General features: G+C 37.2%; 2 protein-coding genes across 2 annotated transcripts in view; one reads left to right on the top strand and one right to left on the bottom strand.

The window, feature by feature from the left end:
- Positions 1-217: 217 nt before the first annotated feature.
- H (Hairless) lies at positions 218-9,841 on the top strand. The gene is made up of 3 exons (XM_068763037.1): positions 218-867; positions 4,264-5,634; positions 7,078-9,841. Exons 1-3 carry the CDS (start codon positions 693-695, stop codon positions 7,104-7,106), a joined length of 1,575 nt encoding a protein of 524 aa, XP_068619138.1. The 5' UTR covers positions 218-692; the 3' UTR covers positions 7,107-9,841.
- A 48-nt stretch (positions 9,842-9,889) lies between these two features.
- Positions 9,890-25,569, bottom strand: part of MTA1-like (metastasis associated 1-like) — a 75,132-nt gene continuing 59,452 nt past the window's right edge. The window contains exons 4-18 of the mRNA XM_068763018.1: positions 23,679-23,872; positions 20,819-20,936; positions 20,057-20,259; positions 19,026-19,214; positions 18,536-18,669; positions 17,832-17,962; positions 17,139-17,239; positions 16,367-16,486; positions 15,404-15,620; positions 14,121-14,339; positions 13,149-13,274; positions 12,014-12,174; positions 10,864-10,970; positions 10,386-10,557; positions 9,890-10,276 (exon numbers count right to left, since the gene is read on the bottom strand). Coding sequence (XP_068619119.1) covers positions 10,389-10,557; positions 10,864-10,970; positions 12,014-12,174; positions 13,149-13,274; positions 14,121-14,339; positions 15,404-15,620; positions 16,367-16,486; positions 17,139-17,239; positions 17,832-17,962; positions 18,536-18,669; positions 19,026-19,214; positions 20,057-20,259; positions 20,819-20,936; positions 23,679-23,872 — 2,189 coding nt within the window. The 3' untranslated portion in view covers positions 9,890-10,276; positions 10,386-10,388. The remainder of the gene's footprint in view (positions 10,277-10,385; positions 10,558-10,863; positions 10,971-12,013; positions 12,175-13,148; positions 13,275-14,120; positions 14,340-15,403; positions 15,621-16,366; positions 16,487-17,138; positions 17,240-17,831; positions 17,963-18,535; positions 18,670-19,025; positions 19,215-20,056; positions 20,260-20,818; positions 20,937-23,678; positions 23,873-25,569) is intronic.

Raw genomic sequence — 25,569 nt, 5'->3', positions numbered from 1 at the left:
TAATAATTTTGTTTTTATCTTTCATAAATACGTATTTGACGTTTTTCAATTTTTGTAGAGTTTATTTAATTTCAATTAGTATTCTTTTTGACTGTTTTTAAAAATGACAGGATTTTGAAAATAGTTGCAAACCAAATTTAATTTAATGTAGTTTTACGTTACATAGCTACCTCAGAGAGAATTTTGTCGATTTGGCCGATTTTACCATTGTCTGAACGTTCCTTACAACGCATTCGAATTTCAAGTTTATTTGTGGCCAAAATGAACGATTATATTTGGATTTTGAACGAATCAAAATGGATGCTGGGTGTGAATGAACTATGTACTGAAAAACGAACAGCTTTTTATCGAGTTGTGTCGTGGGTCCGATTATAATCGGGAATCCGGCGTCGCGGTTTTGTTTTGTAATTATTTAGGTAGTGACAAACCTGTTAATGTGCTATTAATTTTAGGATTAATCGAAACAATTGTCTAAATTGGCTGTCGCCTTGTCGGTAATGTGTTTATACGAAGGTATCGGGCGAGCTTCCCGCAGGTGGCCCTATTAGGATGAGGACTTCGACGGAAATACTAAGTGTCGACTTGTATCCACGACTCGCAACGAAGGAGCCCCTGTCCGCAGGGCTGAATGTGCCATGGCGATTATATTTCATCTAATGTGTTGCTCGTGTGTATGAGCGTTTAGAAATGAAATGCATATACAGGAAGGAACGGATACAACTCTGACAACATGTACCAAAATGACAGAAGAAGTAGACAGAAGACATGGTGTAAATGGTAACAGCAGTAACAAAGCTGTGAGCGAGGATGTTTCTGGTCACAATCCTTCTCTCGCTGCAACTGGAGGGAGGCTCAAGTTCTTTAAAGGTTAGTCTTTAAAGGTAGTTTTTGATCAAAACTTATAAGAACTCATCATTGACTAGAGATTTTTTCATTTAATGTGTTGATAAAGACTAGAAAGTCTTTTATGCTCTGATAAGCATTACACGGCCACATTTGACTGAGCAGTTGCCAATTGTCCGAGTACAGCCTCTGTGCTATTGTTAAGTTTTGCAAGAAGCTGAAGGCACTCTAGTGGAAACAAACATAATTGCCTTGGTGCCTTGCTGTTATTAACATTCTTAATATAATGGATATAAGGACAGTTTTGTTTCTTGTTGGGTGAATCTGAATTGTCTTAACGGCTGCATTATTTTAAATAAATCACTACAATAACCCTATTCAGATTTAAAATAAAATATGTTGCAACAAATTACAATGATCATCTGACATCTGAAGCTTTATAACAAAATTATTTAAGAAATATTATTTTAAGGAATATTGTGGAATTTTGTTAACTTTACATGTGTACATAATAATAACACACAGATTATATGTTATAACAAATCTCTTCACTGTTTAAACTCTGTAACATTTTGTGGCGTCTAAGACAATAACAAGTTCCTTACTATTTTGAATCTCTCAAGTAAAGATAAACTAGTCTTTTCTAATTAACTTTATAAAATTTAAATGTTCTTTCAAGATATTGCTCTGTAACAAGTTCTTGAGAGGGCAAATTTTAATTATTGTGGGTCTGTAATAAACCTAAATATATGTGCATTTTTTACTAGCATAATCCATGATTCATCATTTAAATAAATAAAACATTAACCTACAATGATGAATACTTGACATTAACATAAATATTTACAAGCTATTTTAGTCAAGAGTAGAAACTCCCGAAGTTTTATCAGTGGTACAGGTGAAATATGTAATCACTTATTTGCCATATATATACATAAGCTCTTTTATAACTAATAAAACTTAAATGCATTATGTAATCTTTTATATCTTTATACTTGTTTAGATAAATTATTTGTGTGTATGAAATATTATTATTATTCTGAAATTAAATTGATATTATTCTATATTTTCATTGGATAAATATTTTTTTTTCATGGTATTTTTATTTGTAGTTATTAACTTGTTTGAATTATAATAATAACAAGATTTATTGTGGAAATATTACTGATATTTGGATAAACTTAAAATTTAATGTGGTGTCATAGGAAGAATGAATCAATAAAAACAAAAATTAATAATAACATATTTATCAATTCTATTTGCAAATTTATGTTGTATATTTATAAAATTACCATTATAATTAGGTTAAAAATAACCTGCCTTGATCTATAGATGCTATTAAAATAAAGTGAATCTAAATCAAGACTGAATGAAAGAAGTCTTGGAGGAATGTATAAATCAAATACAATTAAAATTTGAAGTGAATGTTCAAATGTATATATAAATTGAAATGTAAACATAATTTAATTTTTAATCAGGGACTGTGCAGTATTTCTCTTGACTGTTTATTAGTATAAGCTAAATTTTAATAGCAGCTCACAAAAATAAGAAAAAATCATGATATCAGATCTTAGTTGTAGACTTTTAAAAAACCTATATCTATTCATAGGTAAGTTTTAGGAATGCTAAGTATTAGGAGATAAATGACAAAATATTTAGATATTAATTTACTTAAAAAAAGGACATTCATTTAGTGACATTATATTTATGGACACATTATATAAATTAGATAACTAATACAGCATTTGTAGCAGGATTATACTCAATTGATTTTCTGCAATATAAACCTAATTTTGATTCATTCTTTTCACATTGTTTCATGCAACATTTAACATTTTTTTAATTTCACATTAAGATATTTGTGAATTTAGAACAATAGTATTTTCTGAAAGGATTACACATTGTGAGGAATATAACTATGTAAGCTCTTGTAAAGAAAACAATTGAAATGAATAATAAAAATAATTAAATAAATTAAAATGTAATGTGTTATTTTTTTAAATTATTATTATAATTTAGAGTTGATCTTAAACTAAGATTGACAAATTCTAACAATCAAGCCAAAGTTAGTTGGGTAGAATCTAACTAGATGAAGTTGCTTCTTTTCAAATGCCCTGTCAGTTTAGAAAGCATTGGCCTAAGAGTTTGGTAACTCCTCAAAAGCGGTGTTATGAGTTAGCCAAATCAAGTTTTTCAAGACTACTAAGCCTATAATGCTCTGCTACTTCTTATAATTAAATTCCAATACACCAAACAATGATCTCTATTACCTAAAACACATGATTGTAGATTTTTGTTAAATAAAATCAAATTCTCTTTTTATTGTTAACAAAGTTGTTTTAAAGCAGTTGTTGCATGACTAAGCTTTTTTTTGAGTTGATCCATCCTTGACTCAATGAATTGAAAATATCAATAAATGTTCAATAATAGAAACAATGTGATACAAAAAGTTTGTGTCACTCACATTTCACTATCCAAAAGTAGAAGATAGTCATTTTGTCAATAAGCCTGTTATTCAGAATAACATTGTAGACAGGTGATTAATACATTTGATAAGAACAAACCTAGCACTGCTTGCCTATCAATGTTTACTTACATTGTAAGTGCTTTATTAACCTATATGTAACAATACTGAATCTTATGTTCAATAAATCTAAAGTCTACTGTTAAATTGCTTTACTTACAGATTTTGTTTTTGAACTTGCAAGTGCTTAAATAGAATGATTAAATATACATGCATAAACATAGTCTCAAGTTTCATGTGTCCAAATTCCATGATTATACTGTTTTAAATAATAAGTTATTGTGCTTGTTTAAATTTGTCTACATATACATGTATAAGTATGGGTATGTAAAATGTATGTCTTATAAATTTTACATGCAAATTCATTTTTAAAAATTGAAACTTTCTGTATTGATATGTAAGATTTTAGAAAAAAAAACAAGTTCTTCTGTTTATTACATAACTAGAAATTGTATATCTGATTATTGGTACTATGAATAATATTATCACAGCAGTACAATTAACGATTAATTCCATTCTACACACAAATGATTGAAGAAAGTAAAAGTAGGAGTAGGCAACTATTTTAACCTTCACCCTAACCACAGGGAGTAAATTAAATATGAATGAATATTATGTGTATATGCTAAAATGTGAGTGGAGTTTTAAAATTATACTTTGTAATTTGTGTTTTTACTAGTTGTTGTGGAAAAAAAATCATTCGTTGGTATTTATTAATGCCTCTGAAGTTGAGAACGGAGTTTTGTGGAAATAATGAAACTTGTAATTATTATAATTATTAAAATAATATAAGAATTATCCTTTTGTGGTTAGTGTTAAGGAGTAATTTTGTCTTATGTTATGAAAGTATTTAATTTTGTTGGAGTTTGCGTTAATAAGGCTGTCGTGCGTTGCAGACGGCAAGTTCATCTTGGAGCTGGTGCGCGGCGGCGAGCGTGCGGGCTGGGTGTCGGTGCCGCGTAAGACGTTCTGGCCGCCGGCCGCCGCGCCCGCCACGCCGCCTGCGCTGCCGCCGCCTTGCGCCTCGCTGTCAGTGTCCGACGACAACAGCTCCGTGCAATCCTCGCCCTGGCAGCGCGACCACTGCTGGAAGCAGCCCACGCCGCGCCGCAACGTATCCAAAGAGCTAGCCATGTATTACTGCAGGCCCAGCACCCTGCACAACGCCGCCATCGCCGCGCCAGCCCGTCTCAAGCGCCGGAGACCATACGACACCACCCACCTGGACGTCGCTGCGCTCCTCAACGGCGCGGCGCCCAGGACCCTCAGCAACGGCCTTTGCGACAAGAAGCGGAACGGCGAGGTCGCCTTGCCCGACGCTAAGCCGTGCGGGGGTGACGACGTCGTCGACGCCGCGCCCTCCGAGACCAAGACGAAGACCAACTCTACTGACGATAGGCGGACGGATTACGAGCGCGAGAAATATTTCCATATGAAACTCAAGAAACCATATCAGTATCATAAGTTAAGGGTGTACAAAAAGACGAGGCCGCAGATGCGTAGTAAGGTGTTAAACAGGACTATTGACAAGCTGCGCGAAAAGATATCCTCGCTGCCCGTGCTCGTAAACGCCAAGTTGGCGAACTGTCGCCAGGAGCACATGATGGTATCACCGCGGAAACGCATCTTGCGGGAAATGGAGCGCGTTAGCCTTGAGGACCAGGCCACGAAGCGGCGCGCCAAGACAGTGCCAGCGCTCAGCACCGCCTCCTACCCGCCGTCTCCTGGCCCCAGCCACGCCGCCAAGCCTGAGCCCGCGCGGTCCAATGGCACCGGCCCCCGTAAGGAAGCGCCGTCGAAGAACGTGTGCAGCTACAGCATCCATTCGCTGCTAAATCGACCCGACGAGAGTCCATCGCGCCGCTCGCCGCAGTCGTACGGGCCGCTGCTGTCGGAGTCGCCCGGGGCTGCGACGTCGGAGCCAAGCGGCAGTCCGGACGGGTATCGGTACCGGTATGGCGCACTGGGGGGCCCGCCCACGCCGCCCGAGCTGCGGCAGCGCGCAGCGAGCGGGTACGCGCGCGCCTGGCCGCCCGCCTATCGCGGCGGCGACGTGTACGCTTACCCCTACGGCTACGTGCCGCTGTACCGCGCGCCGCCTCTATGGCTGCAGTATGCGCCGCACGCCCCGCACGCAGCCCACGCCGCTCATGCGCCCCACGCCGCGCACGTCGCTCACGCGACTCACGCGCCGGGTCCCTGGGCGCCGCTGCCGCACCCGCATCCGCTGCTCACAGACCACATACCCAAGGACGAACACACCTCCGGTCAGTACTGCATTCTAATCATACTTTGTCTCCATTAATATTTGTACATACGGGTGCTGCGCTGACTTCAAACTCGTCTCTATTAATGATCTCAGACATTCGGTCATTATTAGGGACCTTTTCACAAAATTGAACAAGACCAGTGAATCAAACATGGCCATGTAATATTTACTTTGTTAAAAAAATATTTATCTGTCTATATATATAGTATCACTAAGTTCTCTGATAGAATCGGATATTTTTAAAAAAATGATCAATACTCATTTACATATCTTCATAACAACTTAATATTTGTGAATATACGTAGGTGTAAAATGGATAGGATTGAGGTTCATGCACGGGTTACGTTCGATTCACCGGTCGTATTATATCTGTTACAATAAATCAATTGCAAAAAACCAAAAGGAAAACCGAACGTCTACCTGGTCTTTGCGGCCCGGCATGGTAAAACTTGCGAATCTTACGCACCAAATGTCAGCCACCGCTTTTCTGAGAAGAAAGCAAACCGAAACGCCCATTTTTCATGACTCTGGCGCATAAATAACGCTGAATTTGAATGATGGGCATTTTCGCGGTCATAAACCACACTATCTCGGTAGCCAGTTTATATCACCTTCACGTGACAGGCTCGGTCATGTCACTTAAATCACCCATGCAGAATATCCAATGTTGTATGACCTGTGTGGTACGTAGCGCCTTGTTGTTAAAACCACATGTCGTAGGTGTCCAAATCGCCCGAAATAATTCGGTAATAATCTCGCCTTTGACTCGACACGAAGTTTGTTCTAAAATAAATATGAACCTAGGACGCCGCCAGCGCAAAATCCACACCGAACAGCGACTTCTTCGGAATGTTTGTACCGTCCTAAATTTAACAAAAAATGGTACTACTCATTTGTGTTGGATGAAAATTAAGGTTAGTTCCCAGCAGCTCTAAAGCCCATTCAGCAAACACACATCGTTGACTGTGGTCGTTACTGAGTCAGTATGAACGGGTGCTGGCACAAAGTTCGCTAAATTGTGGTCTGCGTAGGGCTAACTTTTCGGCAATGATTTCGGCAGACTGCGTGTGGTCGACGTACGGGTCTGGTTGGTCATTTACTCGACCAGTGGACTCAAATTTATCAACTACATTGCGAATAGTCTTCTCGATAGAACTATTATGGCAACCATAAAATGACCAGACCACCCATTTAAAAAAAAATATTTTATACACGTGTTGCTGTACTTGTAGCAAAGTAGGTCACTTGGCAAAACAGACTAATTTGACAGGTGCAGCTTCAACAACATTGTTAGAAGAGTCGTAATGAAATTCCTGCTAAGGTCGTAGAACCAGAAGAATGAAGGTGTATTTGAGTTATTAGGCTTTAGAATAAGTTATAAATAGTAGTATGTACTTTTTTTAACGTGCAGGGCGTTACAATATATTTGTACTGTTTACAGATTTGCCGTTGAACTTGTCCAAGCACTGAAGCGGGGCAACGTGCGCTCGTTAGTCCAGAAAATTGTAGAAAGCTGTGACGTCAGCACGTCGTCGGCGCGCACGGGCGGCGCTCGAGAGGAGTACCCGTGAACCCGAAGCTCCGCGGCGTCGTACTCGAGTGGAGATGTTGTCGCGGCGAGTGACTGCAGTCTTGGATCAAACGTAGTCCTGTAAACATTCCATGGTTGCACACAAACGATTGGCGTCCAAAATGTCCAAAAATCGAATCCCACCTAACCCGACCCCCGGTGCCACCACCGCGGCTTATTTTTATTGTAATAGCTGTAACGAATATATTTTGCGTACCGGCAAATAAAAAGAAACAATATTTTTGTATGGAACGTGATTTTCCGGCGGATCTGATAGTCTGGAAGTCTATTTACAAACTAATGTATATTAAATACTGAAATATTACTATTTTAGTATAGATGTATGTACACACGTGTATTTTCGTACGAGCTATTTGTACTGCAAGTTGAATATTTTAATATTGGCTATTATTTTAGGGTAAGATACTAAGATGGTCTAAATAAACAAAACAGTTATCAATTGTTAGCGAACAGTGCCTTGAAACAAATGAAGATATTATATAAACATATTTATGAATGAGAAAGTATTAACTTATAGGTATATATTTCATTGATGTCTACCTTTTTCGGGCTAAATTAAAATCCTCTATGATCGATTGAATTTGATTTACCGATTGACGTTCAACGAAAGTGAAGCCACCCCGGTCCCTACTCATCTAAGAGTCCGCAATCACTATGTTCGATCTCATTATTTAATTTAGAAAATAAAACGAGGTAAAGACTACAGCTTTGGGATCAAATTTGGATGTGTGTCGTTAACTGTATATTTAAACAAAAGACATTGTATATAATTTGTGAATGGTGTAATATTGAGAGAGCGGGGCGGTAGATTCTGTCAGAGCGCGACCCGCTAAAGATTTATCGGTACGAGTTTATTACCTATGAATAATAATTATGTAATTTGTACAGTATTTTTGTATTGAGTATTTTATATGGGAGTGACAATCGGTGCCTCTCGCGCGAAGGGGGGGAGGGCGTGCACCCTTCGCGCCGACGGCAAGGCTTTGAGATTAAAACGTAGTAATGTAGTTTACTGCAATTTTAGTTGGAGTACGGGGTTATGTATTATAAGGACAGTTAAACGAAGGTAAGGGACTGACTTCTGATGTAATATTATTATTAATGGAATTGTATAAAATAGTTTTGTAATCGGAGGCCTACTCTAACAAACCATATAGTCCACCAACAAAGTTGACTTAGTGTAAATGTAGCCTTAAAACATTCTGCTCAATTTAACTCACAGAGAGTTAGGGATCAAGATCGAGCGGCGCTGTCGTCGCGGTGGGAGCCAACTGTCTTTTAACTTTGCCCACTTAGCGTGCTTTAGCGGTCGACAGCTCGGGGTATGTCTGTCGACATCGTTTCATATTTCGGAGACTAGTAAAGTGAAATGTTTTTATTCCTTTCATGTGGACACTTTTATTGCTTTATGAATTTGTAATACCTTTTACACGAAAAACAAAAAAAACTTAAAATTGTCCTTGTGAAATGAAAACATTGAAAAAATGTTCGATGATATTATTTATTTGCTTTGTTAGGTGAGCAAGTTGTATATCATTTGCTTTAGTTGGTAATTAGTGTCTAGGTTTCGGAACTGTAATTAACATATTACCTGTGAGAATGGACATGGGATTTACGAATGTCTTGTAGGAATTGTATATAGGAGTCGAAACAAGGAAGTACAGTCAAGTGCCATTAGGAAACAACGCTTGTATGTTTCTTGTTTTAAAAATACAGTTAGCTCCCGGCGACGACGTCGCTCCACCGCTGTTATTGGGAAGTGGAATATTTTTATACGTGAACATGTAACCTATGAAGTATGTGATAGCGATTTTCGAATAAAGTGAGACGTGGCGAAGCAGGGGTCAAAAATCCACTTAAATCATATTTATCATACGAAATAATAGCTATTATCCATTTATCGTAAGATGTAGTTATGTACTCGAATAAATATAACTTTTTAAAAAAGGATTTGCTTGTCTATTACTGGTGATACCCTGAGATATAACGCAATTTGAATACGTTTATACTTTTAAAAGATATGTATTCTATTTTGAATAAATATGCATCGAGTCGCCGTTGTTTAACATTTTTTGGATTTGTCGATAATAATAAAAGTTACTTTGGACTGTCCACATTGAAGAGACAATTTAAATTACAAAAATAATTAAAAAAATATAAATATTCTTTTACCTACACAAAAACCGACTTATTTTTAAAAAAGTAATTTGTGAAAAACGCAAACGTTTTGAGTTTCTAATATAAGGCGGATGGCCAAGTCCTTTGGTTGGTGTCATGTCAAGGTGGTTTCGTAATTTTTTGTAATACTTACGATTATTTTTCCGATGGTGTGTTCTCTCTTCTCTATTACACAGCAGATGTAAAAAAAATGTGTTCTCAAATTTCTTATCTTTGGCAGAGTTCACAGTAATTAAAAATAATAGTATATATTCAATCAATGGTTCGGTGATTCAATTCCATAACTTTGACATGTAAATATCTTAATACCAGTCATGAAAGTGGGGTTTTGATAAAATACGGCATTGGTAGTGGAGAAGTATATATTTTAATAGTAGTAAGTTTGCATATGGAAATATAAAACTTTTGCTGTTTATACCCATGTCAAGTATGGAAAATCCAAGATGAAATAATGGAAGTTAAATAAAAAAAACAATAATCCAATTTGTGCTTTATTTATGAAAAAAATTGTAAATTATCCTACAATGAATCTCCGAATGAAATAGACTTACATATCGTTTTATGTATCAAATACATTATTTTGCTCGTCGCCAGATCAAACCACATAAGAACAATATAGTTTTAAAATTATTATCTACAGAATCCGTTCTCGGCGATTCGATTACCAAAAATACAATCTTCGTTTAGAGCGTAGGCTCGAGGTCCGGCGCGGTTGGGCGCGTTCTGGCGCGGTCGGGCACGGCGCGCGCTCGTGGGCGCTTTCGGGCGGCGGACATATTTACACGGCGAATGTACAAGGGAGCGGGGCCGCTCAGCCGAGCAGCGCCTCCATGGTGTAGGGGTGCGGCGGGTGCGGCGGTCGCGGCGGCTCCTGATGGATAAGAAAATATAAATATGAGTTAAAAATTACAGCGTCTTATGTTGAAATAATCGAAACATCGTAGGTTTTTTTTTTAATTAAGAATATATTTTATACACACCTGTCAGTCGAGAATGACGAGCTGCAGCGGCGGCGCCGGGGCGGGTGCCTTGCCGGCCGTTGCGGCGCCCGCGACGCCGCCCACCGCAGGGCCGGCCGCGCCGCGCATGGCCCGCCACGGCGCGCGAGCCCCGCGACGCAACTCGCCGCTACTCAGCGTTCTTCGCCCCGCCCTGACACCATTTTTATTTAGCAATCAATCTTCATAACGTTTGTTCAATACAAAGTGTAATTTTTATGTTAATGACGTGTTTAAAGTTTTTTCAATGAGTCATGTTATTGGTGACAAATAAATGAAATTAAAATCCGAAGATTAGTTAAATGTTAAACAATTTGGAAATGTGCTTTGTACAAAACCCATATAACAGTAATTAATAAAGCTTCAGGATAATAACGAATAGGATGGAGAATAATTTATTTTTCTGACACTGTACTCGGGACAAACATCAAGTTGTGTATTGCTACAGAGCAATACTCACTTGGCGACATCGGTGGCTCTGAAGTAAAGGTCGTCTGGGGCATCCATCCACGAGATGACGTGGCGGCGGCCACCGCGTCCCGTCAAGTTTGTGGGCTTACCGTTTACCTGAAATTTTATATTACTATAAAAAGAAACCTAAAAAATTGTCCCTCAAATTTGCCTTAAACACCATCAAGTGACGCCAGAACAAACTAAAGTACTTTGAAAAGCGTTCCATCCTCAAACTTTTGTATAACAATGATTTACATTCAATGAATACATATAAAGAATTTGTTTTGGTTGAAAATTTCTGGAAAGTGATGTTGAAGTCTAAATTTGTATTTTTGTAAACCGGAGCATGCTAATTAATTTATTTATACAGGAATAGTTTAAAAGGCGGCGATGGTAAATTTTTAGAGCTCTAGGTGTATTTTTTTTTAAATGGTGTTTCCCATCAGAAAAGTAAACAATAAAAATGTGAATATTTATAATTTATATAACTCGTTAAAACACAAAACTCTTGAAACCAATGATTTACATTTAGAGAATCGTTTTACATATTGTATTAATAACAAAAGTAAAAAATCACTCCTTGATTTGAGATAACTAAAACAACATATTTTAATACATATATAACGCACTGTTTATATATATATATATATATATATAAATATAATACGTAAATTCATTGTAGTTGTAGGTGACGTTTGAAATCCAGAATGAAATGATTAATGCTTATTAAAGTAATCATTATTATAATAAATAACCCTCTTTGGCAACTGCCTGAAAGAACTCATAACTATGAGTATAACTAGACCACTGGAGATGTATCATTAGAAATAAGCTCGTTTAGCATTTACATGGATATTATGGTTTTGTCGTTACTGGCAAAAGGTGTGATGAAAAGTAATTACTAACTGTATTAGTGATTGGTGTCTGACTAGAAAATACGTATTGGCTGGAGACTTCTTTTGTAATGGTCGAAATTCTACTTTCCCATGAAAATAATATCAACATACTTTGCTGATTACTGCCATCCCTAATATGTATATGTTTTAAATTCTTTGAGTTGCTATATAAGGTAAGATAGATCAAAGATATAGAAGGTAATGATGCAACCGTCGGTGTGCAATACAATGCGATATTTGTACTATGGTAGCGTTGCTTACATGTGTGAAAACGTGTGCGGGCAGCGGCTGGCCGGTGGCCTGCGCACGCGCACACATGGCGGCATACTGCTCGCGCGAGGGCCGCTGCATGGGCGCGGGGTGCTTGTTAGGACGCTTAGCGGGTGGCGGCGCCGGAGCCTCGCGTGCACCCATTCCCGCTCCTGTGTCCAGGTTACGATAAATGTCAATTTCATGAAACTTTAATGACAATTTATTAAACAATAAACTGAGATAGAAAATAGCACTCGCAGGCATTTCGTTTTACTTGTATGTTGTACTAACCTGTGGCTGTTTCATCAAAGAGAGCATTGAAAAAAGGAAGAATAATTAGATTTAATTATTATTTTCAACTTAACACAACTTAAAATATAACTAAAGCATTAGTTTTTGTATATTAAAGTAATCAAAATCATGAGAGACCATCAAGTGGAGTATCTTCATTTAATAGACTTATATGGTGAACACCTGTTTCAGAGATTCCGTCTAATGTGCCAAAAACTGTGTCAAAGAGTAAGATTTTTTTTGTTGAGAGTTAATGAAAATGTACAAAATTAGAACTCAGTTTGGAATAAAACCTGCTGCTGTTTATTGACCAAAACTATATTAATGATGAGTTTAAATATAACAATTTGTCATTGTATAAAACAAATGTTGATACAGCAAAAGTTTTAAGCTTAGCCAAAAATTATTATCTTCATGTCAGCCGATAAGACGCCTGTTGCAAAGCCCTCCCATAAATATGGCCACGAAGATCGGACTTGCGCTGCCCATCATATTCAGCGACTTCCCACGATTTTGAGAGTTATTGGTTCATCTAGTGGGTGACCTACCCATGTTGCATCTACCGGCTTGTGGTCGCCACTGGCGAACCTACTGGACCCTACCGCCTTCGGTTGCATAAGCAATGTCCACATTGCCACTTAAGACGAGAATTTCTTTGAGCGACATTGAAAACTTTGGTTCTTTTGTGTATCTCATTTACTGATTTTTTTCATTGCTCTCTGGGTGACGTTGAGTCTTTTTATAAAGGCCAATGTAAACAAGCACGTGTCAGTTTTACAAATGTTTTGTTATTATTTTGTATTTTATTTATAGTGTAGCGTAGAGCGCGTATGTGGGTACTGAAAGTACTGACTGTCCAGCCCGTTGATGTCGTCGTAGGCGCGGCGCTTGAGGGGCGGCGCGGCGGCGGGCACGGGCTCGTTGCGGCGCGCCTCCAGCTCGGCGCGCGACGCCACGCGCTCGTACATGAGGCTGCCGTCTGCGGACACCACCACACTTATTTACTTACCAGTACCATAGACACAATTCAAGTAGACACTGTTTAGGTAAGAAGTGGTGCCTTATTGTCTGCGACTTTAGGTTTTGGTCCATGGGGCACAGATGTCGTATGGGTACGTAAATAAAATTATCTTTGTTCACACATAACTAAGGTAAACAAGAAAGAAAAGCCGCAAATCTAATGAGCAAAATTCCGAAACATGCAATAACTTTGTAGATATAAAGTTTGTGTTAGGACCTCATTATGCCCCAGAGCTTATTGTGTAAAGTAATTTAACAGTGGGAATGTTATAAAGCTAATTATATCATTGTTTGTTATTATCGAAATCCTTGAGTTTATAGAACCTCCTATCCTCATAATTTTTTTTTCTCCTCTTTGCATCATTTTCCTCACTACGTCGATCGTAACTATTTTTTAACGCAACATTAGTTTATGCACTATGTTAGGCAATTGGTAACGGTCTTCGGCGGTGTGTATTGCTTTCGACTACCGGTATTATTACTATTATAAGTAATATTATTATTAAAGGTAATAGAGCGTGGTTCGGACCTGAGAGGACAAGCGTTTGAAGGCTACAGTCTTGTGGTCGCCGTTCAACTTTGCAGTGATCAAAATGTTTGCGGTGCATTAACCCTTTCGCCGCCTATAGACGACCGATCGCGTGACGATACGTGTGTCCAAGGATCGCTAATAGATGAAGTCAATGTATAATAGTATATGTCATTTTGTTTGAGCACATTACCATAGCAAAAGTACAAAGAGTGCAATCGCTACTCCGGATTGTAAGTGGCCGTCATTTATTAATAAAGATGTGAATGTCCTGACCGGGGGCTTTGGGCGGCTTGGGGAAGGCGACGTGGTTGGGCGCGGGCATGCGGTCGCGTGGCGTGAGCGCGAGCCACTCTTGCGCGCGGGGCGCAGCGCCACCGTGCGCTGCCGCCAGCCGTGCCGCCACCGCGCCCACCGGGCCCCGAACACGAGCCGCACCGCGCACCTCCGCCCCCGCGCCGGCGCCAACGCCCGCGCCTGCCATTGCGATCGTGCCTGCAAATTATACACGAGGTACAGATTATCAATTAATTATTGGCTTAATCACGCCAAATCCGCCGCATTATTTAATTTCTTAATTATTAGCAGACTAGTATATTTTAAAATATTTTTAAAAACTTAAGTAGACATGCAGTTAATTTTGCAGTTTTCAAAAAAAAATTTTAAAATTTCTACTGTTAAAAAGACAATACAAAACAGGTTTATCATTTTTATCAGTGGTACTCATTTTATATTTTATCTTTTTAGATTAATAAGTTTCATAAAATGCAGAGTGTATATTTATAACATAAATAAGTTATAAAGCATATAATCAATTTCAGATATATGTTATTGTCTCTCTAGACCAGTGATTCCTAACCTTTTTTGTGCTATGCTCTACCTTAACACATAAAGATTCTTAAGCACGCCCATGTAACATAGTAATTAATATTAAAAAATGTAACTGTTCAATTATGAAACTTAAACATTAAAGGAAACATCAATATGTAATAAAAATAAAATTCAAATTACAAAAGATTATAATAAGAATTTTAATCCTAATTTACTGCAATTATTAAAGAAATTGATTCTTTTAGTTAATTTTAGCACCATTATTTTAACATTGCATTTAAATGACTAAGAGTGAAAGGTTAAATTCCTGTCAAGTCCATTTTCTAATGGCCCCTTTTAATAATCGAATTGCCGCCCGTGGGGCGTAGGCTCCATCATGTTGGGAAACACTGCTCTAGACAGAACACAATTTTGAAAAATTGTGCAACTCCTCTGGACTAGCGTCCGACCCAGAGGGATTTGACTAACGCTAATGAAAGAATTGGAATTTGGATGAATTTTAATAGCTCTTCTTTTTTGGTCTACTACCTTCCTGTGTAGGAATGGACGCTAGTCTAGAGGGATTGCACAATTTTCAAAATTTGGTTCCTAAGTAACTAACTTATGTTATATGTTAACTTTTATTATATCTCAGGACACATTTTTATTAAATTTGAAAAAGTTAAGACCAAAATAATAACAAATAAAAAGATAGGGACGAATTGGTCACGTAGTAGGTGTGCACTTACACTCGTGCTTGACCTGGTGCAGGTTGATGGGCGAGAAGGGCGAACGAGCATAGTGGCGCGGGCGGCGTAGGGCGCGCGCCAACCTGCGCGCCAGACGCGTGAAGGGCGAGGCGCGCAGGTAGAAGGCGGCGCGAGTCTTCATCACGGGTCGCGCGCCCTCGCCCGCGCCGTGTGCTGTGGCCACGTGCCGCGCCAAATGCGCGCGAAGCTTGAATTCCTGCAAGTACATATTCTCTAAATTTTCTTTTTTTTTTTAATAACTGTCTGAAGTGGCAGTGGGCCGGCCATATCGTTCGTGCATCTACGAATCGGTAGACTTAGGTAGTCGTGAGAAAGCCGCCCACTAGGTGAACCGACGACATATGATTGAGAGAGGCCTATACCTTGCAGTGTGTCTGTCAGCTGATATAATGATGATCATTTTTAAAAGAATTCCTAAGATATTAAGCATTATATGAATTTCCAGCTATATTTACTTATTTTATATGAAAGACTTACTGGAAGCATTTTAATGAAAAAATTGTGTAATTACTCAGAAAGCTAATTACAAAGTTTCAATTACAATATTACTATATGTATTTGAGGTCCTACAACGAAAATGTCTTCTTAAAAATGTTAACGCTTACTAACTGATCTCCCAATAAAGAGATGTTGTTTGAAAAATAACATTTTCAAAAAAAGAACCAGGGCCCTAAATCGCGTCCAGGTAATGCTGCTTAACGACATCATGTAAGCTACTGCTCGCTTGCACAATAAAATTATTTAGTCTATAGTTGGTTTCTGAATCAGATACATACAGATGAAATTGTTTGTTATATTACTTTTCTTTGAATTTGTGGATTCATACTTTTCTTAAGAGATATATTTCCTTAGCATTTTAGACTAGTTCAAAGTCCCATACTAAGCACATATGTACAATATGACATCCATCCATAGGGTGTGTGTGCAGTGGTGTAAGCTCACCTTGGCACAGTTGAGCACAGTGCAGCGGTGCGGGCGGTGCGACGCCGAGAGCGCGGTCTCATCTCCCTCACGCGCACTCTTCGCAGCTTCCGCTTCGCTTTCGCCAAAGACTCCAGCCGTCTGATATATCACAGTAATTAATTAATAATATGTATTTACACTGACAATGTAGAATGTCCACTCACAACATGGAAGAACCACTTTGTTACAGTCATGGGAAGACATTAGATGGAAGCTGCTTGCAAAAGTTTTTATTGTAAATCTTTATCGAAGACCTATGTCCAGTAGTGAACGTCTTATGGCTGAAATTATACTCGTATATTTACAAGATTGCTCAAGAGATATACCATCCACCACAATACGGAGTTGCACTGCGGATGACTATGGTAGGTAACGGAGACAAAGATTAGATCCGAAAGGCGGAGAGGGGGATCTGTGTTTGCGAATATTAGCTCTCTTGGTTTCTTAAAGATCCTTGGCAAAGTCCATTGCCATACATACAGAGACTGAGAAGAAAAGTGGGCTAAGTGTGGCTTGAATTTTTTAGAAGGTAAAGAGGAGATCTTTGTCTTTTGAGAAAGTGTCACTGACCACAACTGGTTGGTGTCTGGGGCATTGTCATAGCGATGATGCAGGAATATTGTTTTAGATGAAGTCAGACATAAGCACTCATGGGTGTGTATTCTCTACGTAAAATAAAAAAGCCGCTATTAAAAAAGGTTAATTATATATCTGCTGATTTCATTTTAATCAAAATTAAACATGCGCTCACCTTAAGTCCTCCATATTTCTTCCAATATTGCCAACAGGAGCCACAGAGTCTGTACTGTAAATGTTGCGGCCCCCATGCATACCACTGGTTTGAATTAGTAACTAAAATGCAAGAAAAAAAACATTACAACAGTGTGTGCAACAATACCACAGTACAAACTAACGACATCCAAGTACTGTGGAACATTAGCGTTTCTTAAGATATATTGATGAAGGATGGACAAATAAAATGAGCTAAAAAAAATGTAAAAATAATGTTCATGCATTAATCGAGCGGATTTTTTAAACTGACGGCTGGTATATAACATGTTGATGTTAATTGTATAAGTTTTTTTCGTATTGCCTATTGTTAGATGAAATTATTCATAAATTTATTAATATGCACTATGATTCAAAGCTATAAAGGAAAATATAATTCTCAATAAGGTTTATTAATTACATATAAAATATTAAAACAATAATAACATATGTCAGAAAATTTAAGAAACCATAAGAACAGTAAAATAATAGTTTATTTATTTATATTTCGGATTTTTATTGATTTATTTATCTATTTTAAATATATATTATTATATGAACGGTTTCATACATTGTAGTGTTGTTAGGGCATTTTATATCAATCAAATGAATTATTGGTATTTTATGTGTAATAATAAATATGGAAATGTTTAAATGAATATAGAAGTAAGGTAACCTTGGCAGGAGGCGCACAAGTTGGGGGCGGCGGTGCCGTTGGTGCCGCCGTTGAGCACGGCGCCCGCTTTGCCCGCCGCTGCCCCTGCACCCGGCGGCGCGCTCGCCACCAGCGCCGGGTTCGGTTTGTTGCTGCAACGTTACACCCACACACTATTACACACTGCTCAAATTACAATTACCACTTACTAAATTATTTTCTTTGCAACACATATTTTAAAGTGTTTATGTTTTTCCATACAATTACGTAGGTAAATAACAAACCAAACGTTAATGACAAAAATAAAAATTACTTCAACCTTTCCTGTTCTAAATCGAGGCCGTAATTGTTTTTGAGGACGTAAAACTTTTAGACGAAACTGAACTGAGTATTCTTAAGACACATATAGTAATAAATTATGTATTATAATCTTCTTGTTTTTTTTATTATTATTACGAATATTAAACTTTAGAATAATAAATTACCAGCAATTTACAACACAATTTTATAATCAAAAAAATAATTTTGAACAGAAAAAGTATTTCCATATTGATCGCAAAAATTTACTGCTACGCAACCACAGAGTCCAAAAGGTTAAAACAAACCACTAATTGGAAGAAGCAAATTACAACTTGAATAAAACAAACCAACAGAAACAGTTTTTTCAGTTTGCAACTAAAAGTATAATTAGAATAGATAATGTGACGGTTGGTACAAACACTCACTAATTGGGAATGTACACTTGTTTCAGCTTGGACTCTGCCTCGACCGCCTTGACTCGCTTCTGCTGCACGTAGCGGTCTGTCGTCTTCCACATGTAATAGTACTCCACCAGGTTCTTTAGCGTCTTCCATGGCAACTGTACCAAAATATTACAGTTGTACTATTTTATACATATACTTTATATGTCAAATTTAATAATTTGAACAATATATTAACTGTCATTTAAAATGGTTTTTGTCATAAAAATAATTCTAAAATACATAGCTATACCAGAAAGTACTTTACAACACTTAATATACGTAAACGTATTATAGTACCATTTTTTAAATCTTTACGGATCTTAAGTGTTCTTATTTAAACATAGTTATTTATGAGAACTCTCATTGAATGTTCTAGTAATAGTAGTAATTTTTTTTATAAATTTCTTTGACTTCTGAATATGAAACTATTTTTAAAGTAGTCATCATGATCTATAATGTGACGTATACTCACAAAGTCCTGTCGTATGTCGGCAAAGTCCTTGCCGTATTTGTCGAGTGCTTCCTCAAAGAGATTGGCTTCCGAGGCCGACCACTCCTCCATCTCGTCGCGGCACAACACTGGGCCTGACGCGGGAACCAAGGACGACAGCGCCGCCTCTATGCTATAGCCAGACTTGTGGAGTGTGTCCATCGCGTGGAACTGAAATCGGATAGTTTGTTAAATTTAGTTTAGGTAAATATTACGTGAGATTCCAATTAACACTTTAAAAATATTGCCAAATGTGTTGCCTACTATTGCCAAAGATCAACACTATACCAAATTAGGCTATTTTATATATTTTTGTTAAAGTTACGGTTTTGGGAAGAAAAAATGGGAAAACTGCGATGAAATTAATAAAAACAACACTTCTTTTCCCATTCAAACCTCTGAAACATTGGAATTCAAGCAACACGAAAAAAATACTTTCTACTTGATTTCTCTCTACATTATATCTATAAAGATAATATTTCTTCTACTGGATTTCATAAGACTAACATTTGATTACAAAAAATCTTTGTTAATAACGTCTAAGTAGATAGTTTCTCACATAAAAAAATTAAAGTGGTGAATTGAAGTATATAGTTAGTTACATACTATAATTTTTATTAGTGTAAAATAAACATGTATACAATTGTAACTTTCAAATTTAATTAGATTAATTGTTACTTTTTCCCTATTTTTTCATTTATAATGCATATAGTATCTAATTATTTGACTTAGATTATTAAATTGGCGTAGTTTTCACCCTGTATCGTGTTGACGTTTCACGGAAAAATATTTGATAAAAATTAATAACTGAACTACCACTACATGCACAAATATTCTTGGTTTGACGCTTGTAACATATTATTGACAATCATATCTACCCTATGTTAAGCAAATGATTATGATATGAAACAATTGTACAATGGACATTAGTCCAACAGTGGGCGTGTCAAGGCTGAAATGATGATGAAGATGATACTGATGTGGCTGTATAAGCTAAATGGGGAAGGTATTACCAAGGTGATATCGCGGCTGGCGGCCGCGGCGGACATGTGTAGCGAGGGCTGCTTCACGCTGGAGGAGCAGTCGAGCGCGCGCGCGAACGTGCCCACCGAGCGCGACACCACCAGGAATTGGTCGATCTGTCGGTCCGTTAGCCCGTGCTCCGGGGTCCACACCAACGTTTCCAGGTCTTCGTTGTTGCGCGGCTCCTCCTCGCCTGCAAATTGTAACAGCATATTAAATTAATTTTTTTTTACGAAACTTTGTTCAAAAAATACTAAAATAATACTACGGAGATATGTTTTTGGGCAAGCAAAAAACATCATTACTATTTCATAGTACAAATAAAATGTATTAAAAAAAACTCACAAACAAAATTCACATTCAATAAATATTGTAATCTATCTAGTCCTAGTTTCGATCGCTCTGATCATAAAATATTCCGGTAGTTTTGAATATCAATCTGTTTACGGTTCACGTATAATATAATAAATCTGTAGTATAGCAGTTTACACCGATACTACATATTAATATAATATAATAAGAGTTAAAGAATTTTTTTTTAAATTATGTGGTTAATAATTGTTTTACATTTGTGTGTTTGAGTAAAACCAGATTGATTAAAATTGCTATCATATTAGCTATGGCTATGCAAGAAATTAATGAAGAATATAATTTATCTCAATAAAATTGATTTAATTAAGTAACGGATGGAATGTATTTCACTGCGAGAATATAAAACATTTTATACTAAATGTAAGACATTCAATACATACCTTCTTTTAATAAATTAGTTACTTCAGTCTGATATCTACTTCCAACTCTGATTTCTCCCTTATCTGCTAATAAAGTCTTTTGTGAAGGATCAAATACTAAACAATAAAAAAATGCGTCCTGAAACAAAGAAAGGGATGGTGTTAGTGCGGAATATCAAAAATCACGTCACATAAATTGTAACAATTGAAATCATCTTTAAAACAGTTTGCGCGGTTAATTTAACCGGTTGTGGTACAGTCCGGTATCTATGCAAATGTTCAAGTTTTTGTGTTAATATGCAAACGATTGGCGCGCCGCGAGCCGCAAGCCGCCTAAATCATGATAAAGTTTCGACTTCGACGAGAATGTAGCTACTTGGAAGTAAAACGACGTCACCATAGGCGCACAGGAAAGTTACGGCATCGGTGGCGCACAGGGCCGTCTCGACTCGTTCAAATTTTAACAATGATTATTTAGTATAAAAAGAAATATGGTATATATATTTCTTATATTTCATTGTACTTGACAAGAGGTACGTAAATTCATAATTCAAAAGCAAATAGCTTTCATGAATATCGCTAAATAAAATGCTTATGCAGAATAGTTGACGCAGCGTATTTTATTGCTCCGTCATGCTTGTGTGTCTGTGTTCCAATTTAAGGTCGTCAAATTAAAAAAAAAACTTAGTTAATAAGTCTCATTATCTCCTACCAAATTGGCAACTTTAAGAAGCATTGCAAAGCACGGCTGCGTATTGTATCATGAGATGAACATTTTGACTTGTTACTAACCGTTATATTAGTAAACAAAAAACGCAATAATTTATATTTGAGAATTAAAGATTACCTATAGTGCAATAGATAAATTATTATTTTCCAGTTTACGTCAGTTTGGTTACGTTTTGCATAGAAGAAATTGGATTCATAATTAACCTTTTCACTTACTAGCTCTGCAGACTAAAACTAAATTCATAAACATTTATCAATATATTACCATAATAACGAACTTTATTAATTAAAATATTTGTCTATAATCTGCATAATTTTGCATGCTTATATCTTACGTAAAAATAATATATAATAACGTTTTATGGACATTAATGGATAACAGTAATCACAATGTATCAAATGGCGATAAGTCAAAAACGTCGAAGAAAATCATAAAATTGTCAAATGCTCTTTTTATATTCTTCACGAGTAAAAGTAAAAGCACTCAACAGCACAGGAATATGGAAGACCAGCGCGTCGCGGCTCTATGTCGGTCCCATGGTGAATAGGTTCGCTTCGCTTGTATACACACAAAAATACAAGAACGAACACGCACACATGTACACGGACACTATTCCGTTCGGGACAAACGAAGAATGTTTATGAGAATTTCTCCTATTAAAAAGTGAGTGTATTTATAATAAGTGTAGTTTTTTCTTTTATTTTATTAGTTAAATGATTATAATTGCATTGTAGTGAATAAATATATTGTGATAATATTAATAATTGAATTATTCGTTACTAAGTTTTTTCGTATACAACAGTGTCATTTGTTTAGGTTGGAGATCGATTGTCGCGCTCCTCGCAGTGGCGTTAATAAAAACCGGTGTAACAATATTACCGGCAGCGTTTGCCCGCGCGCAGCTAGAAATAAATCAATAAAACAAAACAGGAAGCGCGGACGGCGATACGAGATAGGCCGCCAAGTGCATGCTCATTTCCTTATTAGTTTGTGTTCTGCTAGCATATAATATAGTAGCACGAGTGTATTGACGTAGTCTATGTAATGTGATAATGCCCGTTCATGATGGTTTATTTTAAATATTACGCCTTGAATTTATTAAAATTATAATCACCAGAAAACATGTTCGTCTTTTTATCGACAATCATCATCATATATCAGCCGATAAACATTTACTGCAGGGCACAGGTTTCCCCCGAAGATCGCCAAGATGACCGAGGTGCTCCCATCCAGCGACTTTCAGCGACCTTTACTATGTCGTCTGTGGTAGTAGCCAAACGACGGCAAGAAGACTAAATTACAATTCGAATTCGAACAGGATGTTCGAAATATTGAAATCAGATCAACATCATACAAATAATGTTATTTATCGATACATGTTTTGTTTAAGAGTTTTCCGAAGCTTTTTATTTCAAGCAAGTTAAGATGCTTTGCCACTCTTTTTTCTTCACCTCGATTATGCATGTAATTGCCTACTTGATGAGTGAAAACGTGTGCCTAGTTTCATTTTTATTAAGATCGAACAAAATATAAAAATCTTTACGTCGACCGACAGACAGACAGCTTTGGAACTAAGTGATCGTTGTATAGCTGTATCTCTCTCATTTGTAACACTCAAATACATCATCAAACGACATACTGTGGAAATTCCGCTTACACAACATACTTAAACATTTCAAAGTCTTATCTGGTTAAAACATTCAACATTCTGTCTTTTTCTTACAAATGAAGCGCTAATTATTATGATTTAGCTAGCTATCGCCGTACATCATTGAATGCAAATATTTTTGCGTACATGTACGTGTGTATTATATATGTATGCATTAATTGACATGTGTACACGTAATGATTAATATGTGATTTACGAGAGGACATACGTATATAGTTATACCTATGAATATTTGATATTATTTTATTACGAAGTATTATTAAAAGATTTCCTTTATTGTGTCATTGACAAATGTTCGCAATTACGCTTTATCGATTTTGTCGGGGAAAGTCGCTGGATGCAGCGCAGGTCTAGTCATCGCGGCGATCTTTGGGAGAGACCTATGCAGTGGACGTCTACCGGCTGACATGAGTGTTATAAAAATATGTTCGAAAGTATTGAATGCGCAGACAGAGGCGCGCTTCGTGTCGGTACATACTCACATCCTTATTGAGATAGCTGAGCAGCGATTCTGTCTCGTTGAGGAGTGTGACGGTGCACTTGCCGCGGATGTGCGTGGCGGGCAGCGTCTCCACGTGGCGAGAAAGGAACAGCTCACGGTGTTTGGCCTGGTGCCGCTGCTTCGGCGCTAGCCCGTCCGTACCCGGCAGCTCCGTAGATTCCTCCTCCATCGCCGCTGCGAAATAAATTGGTGAGTTTTTAAGCGATTGTACATAAATTGAGAAATGACTTGTAAATGGAAAGCAGATATCATAGCGGAGGCAGCTTACAGACAAGAGATTCTTGTATTAAGGGAAATCAAAGTAGATATCACTTTCCGTTTCGAAGTTTATTATTTTCTTTTCGACCAGGCTTATACTATTACGCACGTAAGAGGGGGCAAGTCGCACATGGAGCCTAGCCTGTAACCTCTGTTCAGATAGTGAAGTTCGCGGACTTCCTGGGGAGCCATAGTCGGGCTACTGATGTAGCAACACAGTACAGTTTCTTCGGATAACAAGACCGCTTAGGCAGACGCTGCATAGAATAACTAGGCTCAAGAGCCTCCTAGCGGGGGGTTGGCTAATCTTTTTTCAAACATCACTGGAAACCCATAAGAGTAAAGCTGGTCTGATTTTTGCAAGCTACATTATTTTAAACGTGCTCTTTCAAATGTTAAGAGTTGTTGCTTTGGGTATAAACAGTTACTAGCAGAACATATACAGAACAATTGTAACATGAAAATATCGTGTAAGCTGACGAGAAGTTTCGATTTATACGAAATCACGTTGAATCTAAAACCGTATGGTATAGGGAATGTAATACAATACACGCAGAGACAGAGAGCAGCGCGTTCTGAATGCAAATTGAAGTGAATGCAGCGCTCGAGAACGAAGCCAATCGATATTACTAAAATCCCATTAATTCTAGTAGTAGTCGTCGGTAGGTAATTAGGGATGATTCACAAAACAACCACTGCACAGAATTGAAACAATGTTGCTGCTTTCACGTGCGATGTATTCCATTGCAACGTCAATTAAAAAGCAAAAAATTGGTTTTGGTAAGCATGTCTAGACGGAAACATTAATTAACGTCTGATTGAAAAGCCTACTTAAACGATAATGCTCTACTTTATCTGACATTTTACATTGTAAGCCGGAATAGTTTTTATTACGCTCTTATCCCAACCTAAATGCAATGCATAATATTACGTTAGCAAAAATGTATGTAACCGTTACTTTCTTAGATCTTTTTTTAATAAGATAATTATGGCGTCCAATAATTATTGGTGGTTATCTATATAAGATAACATAAACAGAGTACATTTTTTGTAGTTTGTTTACACACTATAATATAAATCATTAGTCGTCAGAATAGATTGAGAACATATTAGGCTTGCTACTATATATAAAGAGGTAGATTGTGACATATGATTGAGTCGATTTCGAGGAGTCTGCTGCGTAGACGAACTATATCCAGAAAATACAGGAAACAAATGTTACTGTACCAGTATGCTATTTATTACAGTCTTCTCGTTTTCGTAAACAATTGTTTTATATTAGCCCGTTCGAACATAGAACGTTTCTATATTTTTTCTCAATGTCTTCTTACTCTTAATTTTTGTAGACAATCCTTTAAATAAAACTTCCTCTGTGAATATTATCTCTTGGTTTCAAGATCATTACAATAGTTTTACGTTTCGTCACGTTTGACAAACTCGTTATATAATATAAGTCTTAGATAGGAGCACGAGAAAAAGCTTTATTATCAAAAGCTATCCGTTGTCTATCGCACCTTGTTTGCTGACACCGTAAAGAAAACCGTAAAAAAATTATACAACAAAAATTATCACGTGTATTTAAAGTGAAGCTGTAACGTAATTTTTAAATTGCC

Source organism: Battus philenor, unplaced genomic scaffold (assembly GCF_028537555.1).
Source record: "Battus philenor isolate CCGP_79_NKW_IND1 unplaced genomic scaffold, ilBatPhil1.0.hap1 SCAF_17, whole genome shotgun sequence".
Taxonomy (NCBI): domain Eukaryota; kingdom Metazoa; phylum Arthropoda; class Insecta; order Lepidoptera; family Papilionidae; genus Battus; species Battus philenor.
Note: the sequence above shows the minus strand (reverse complement) of the source record. Positions and strands in the feature narration are given on the sequence as shown.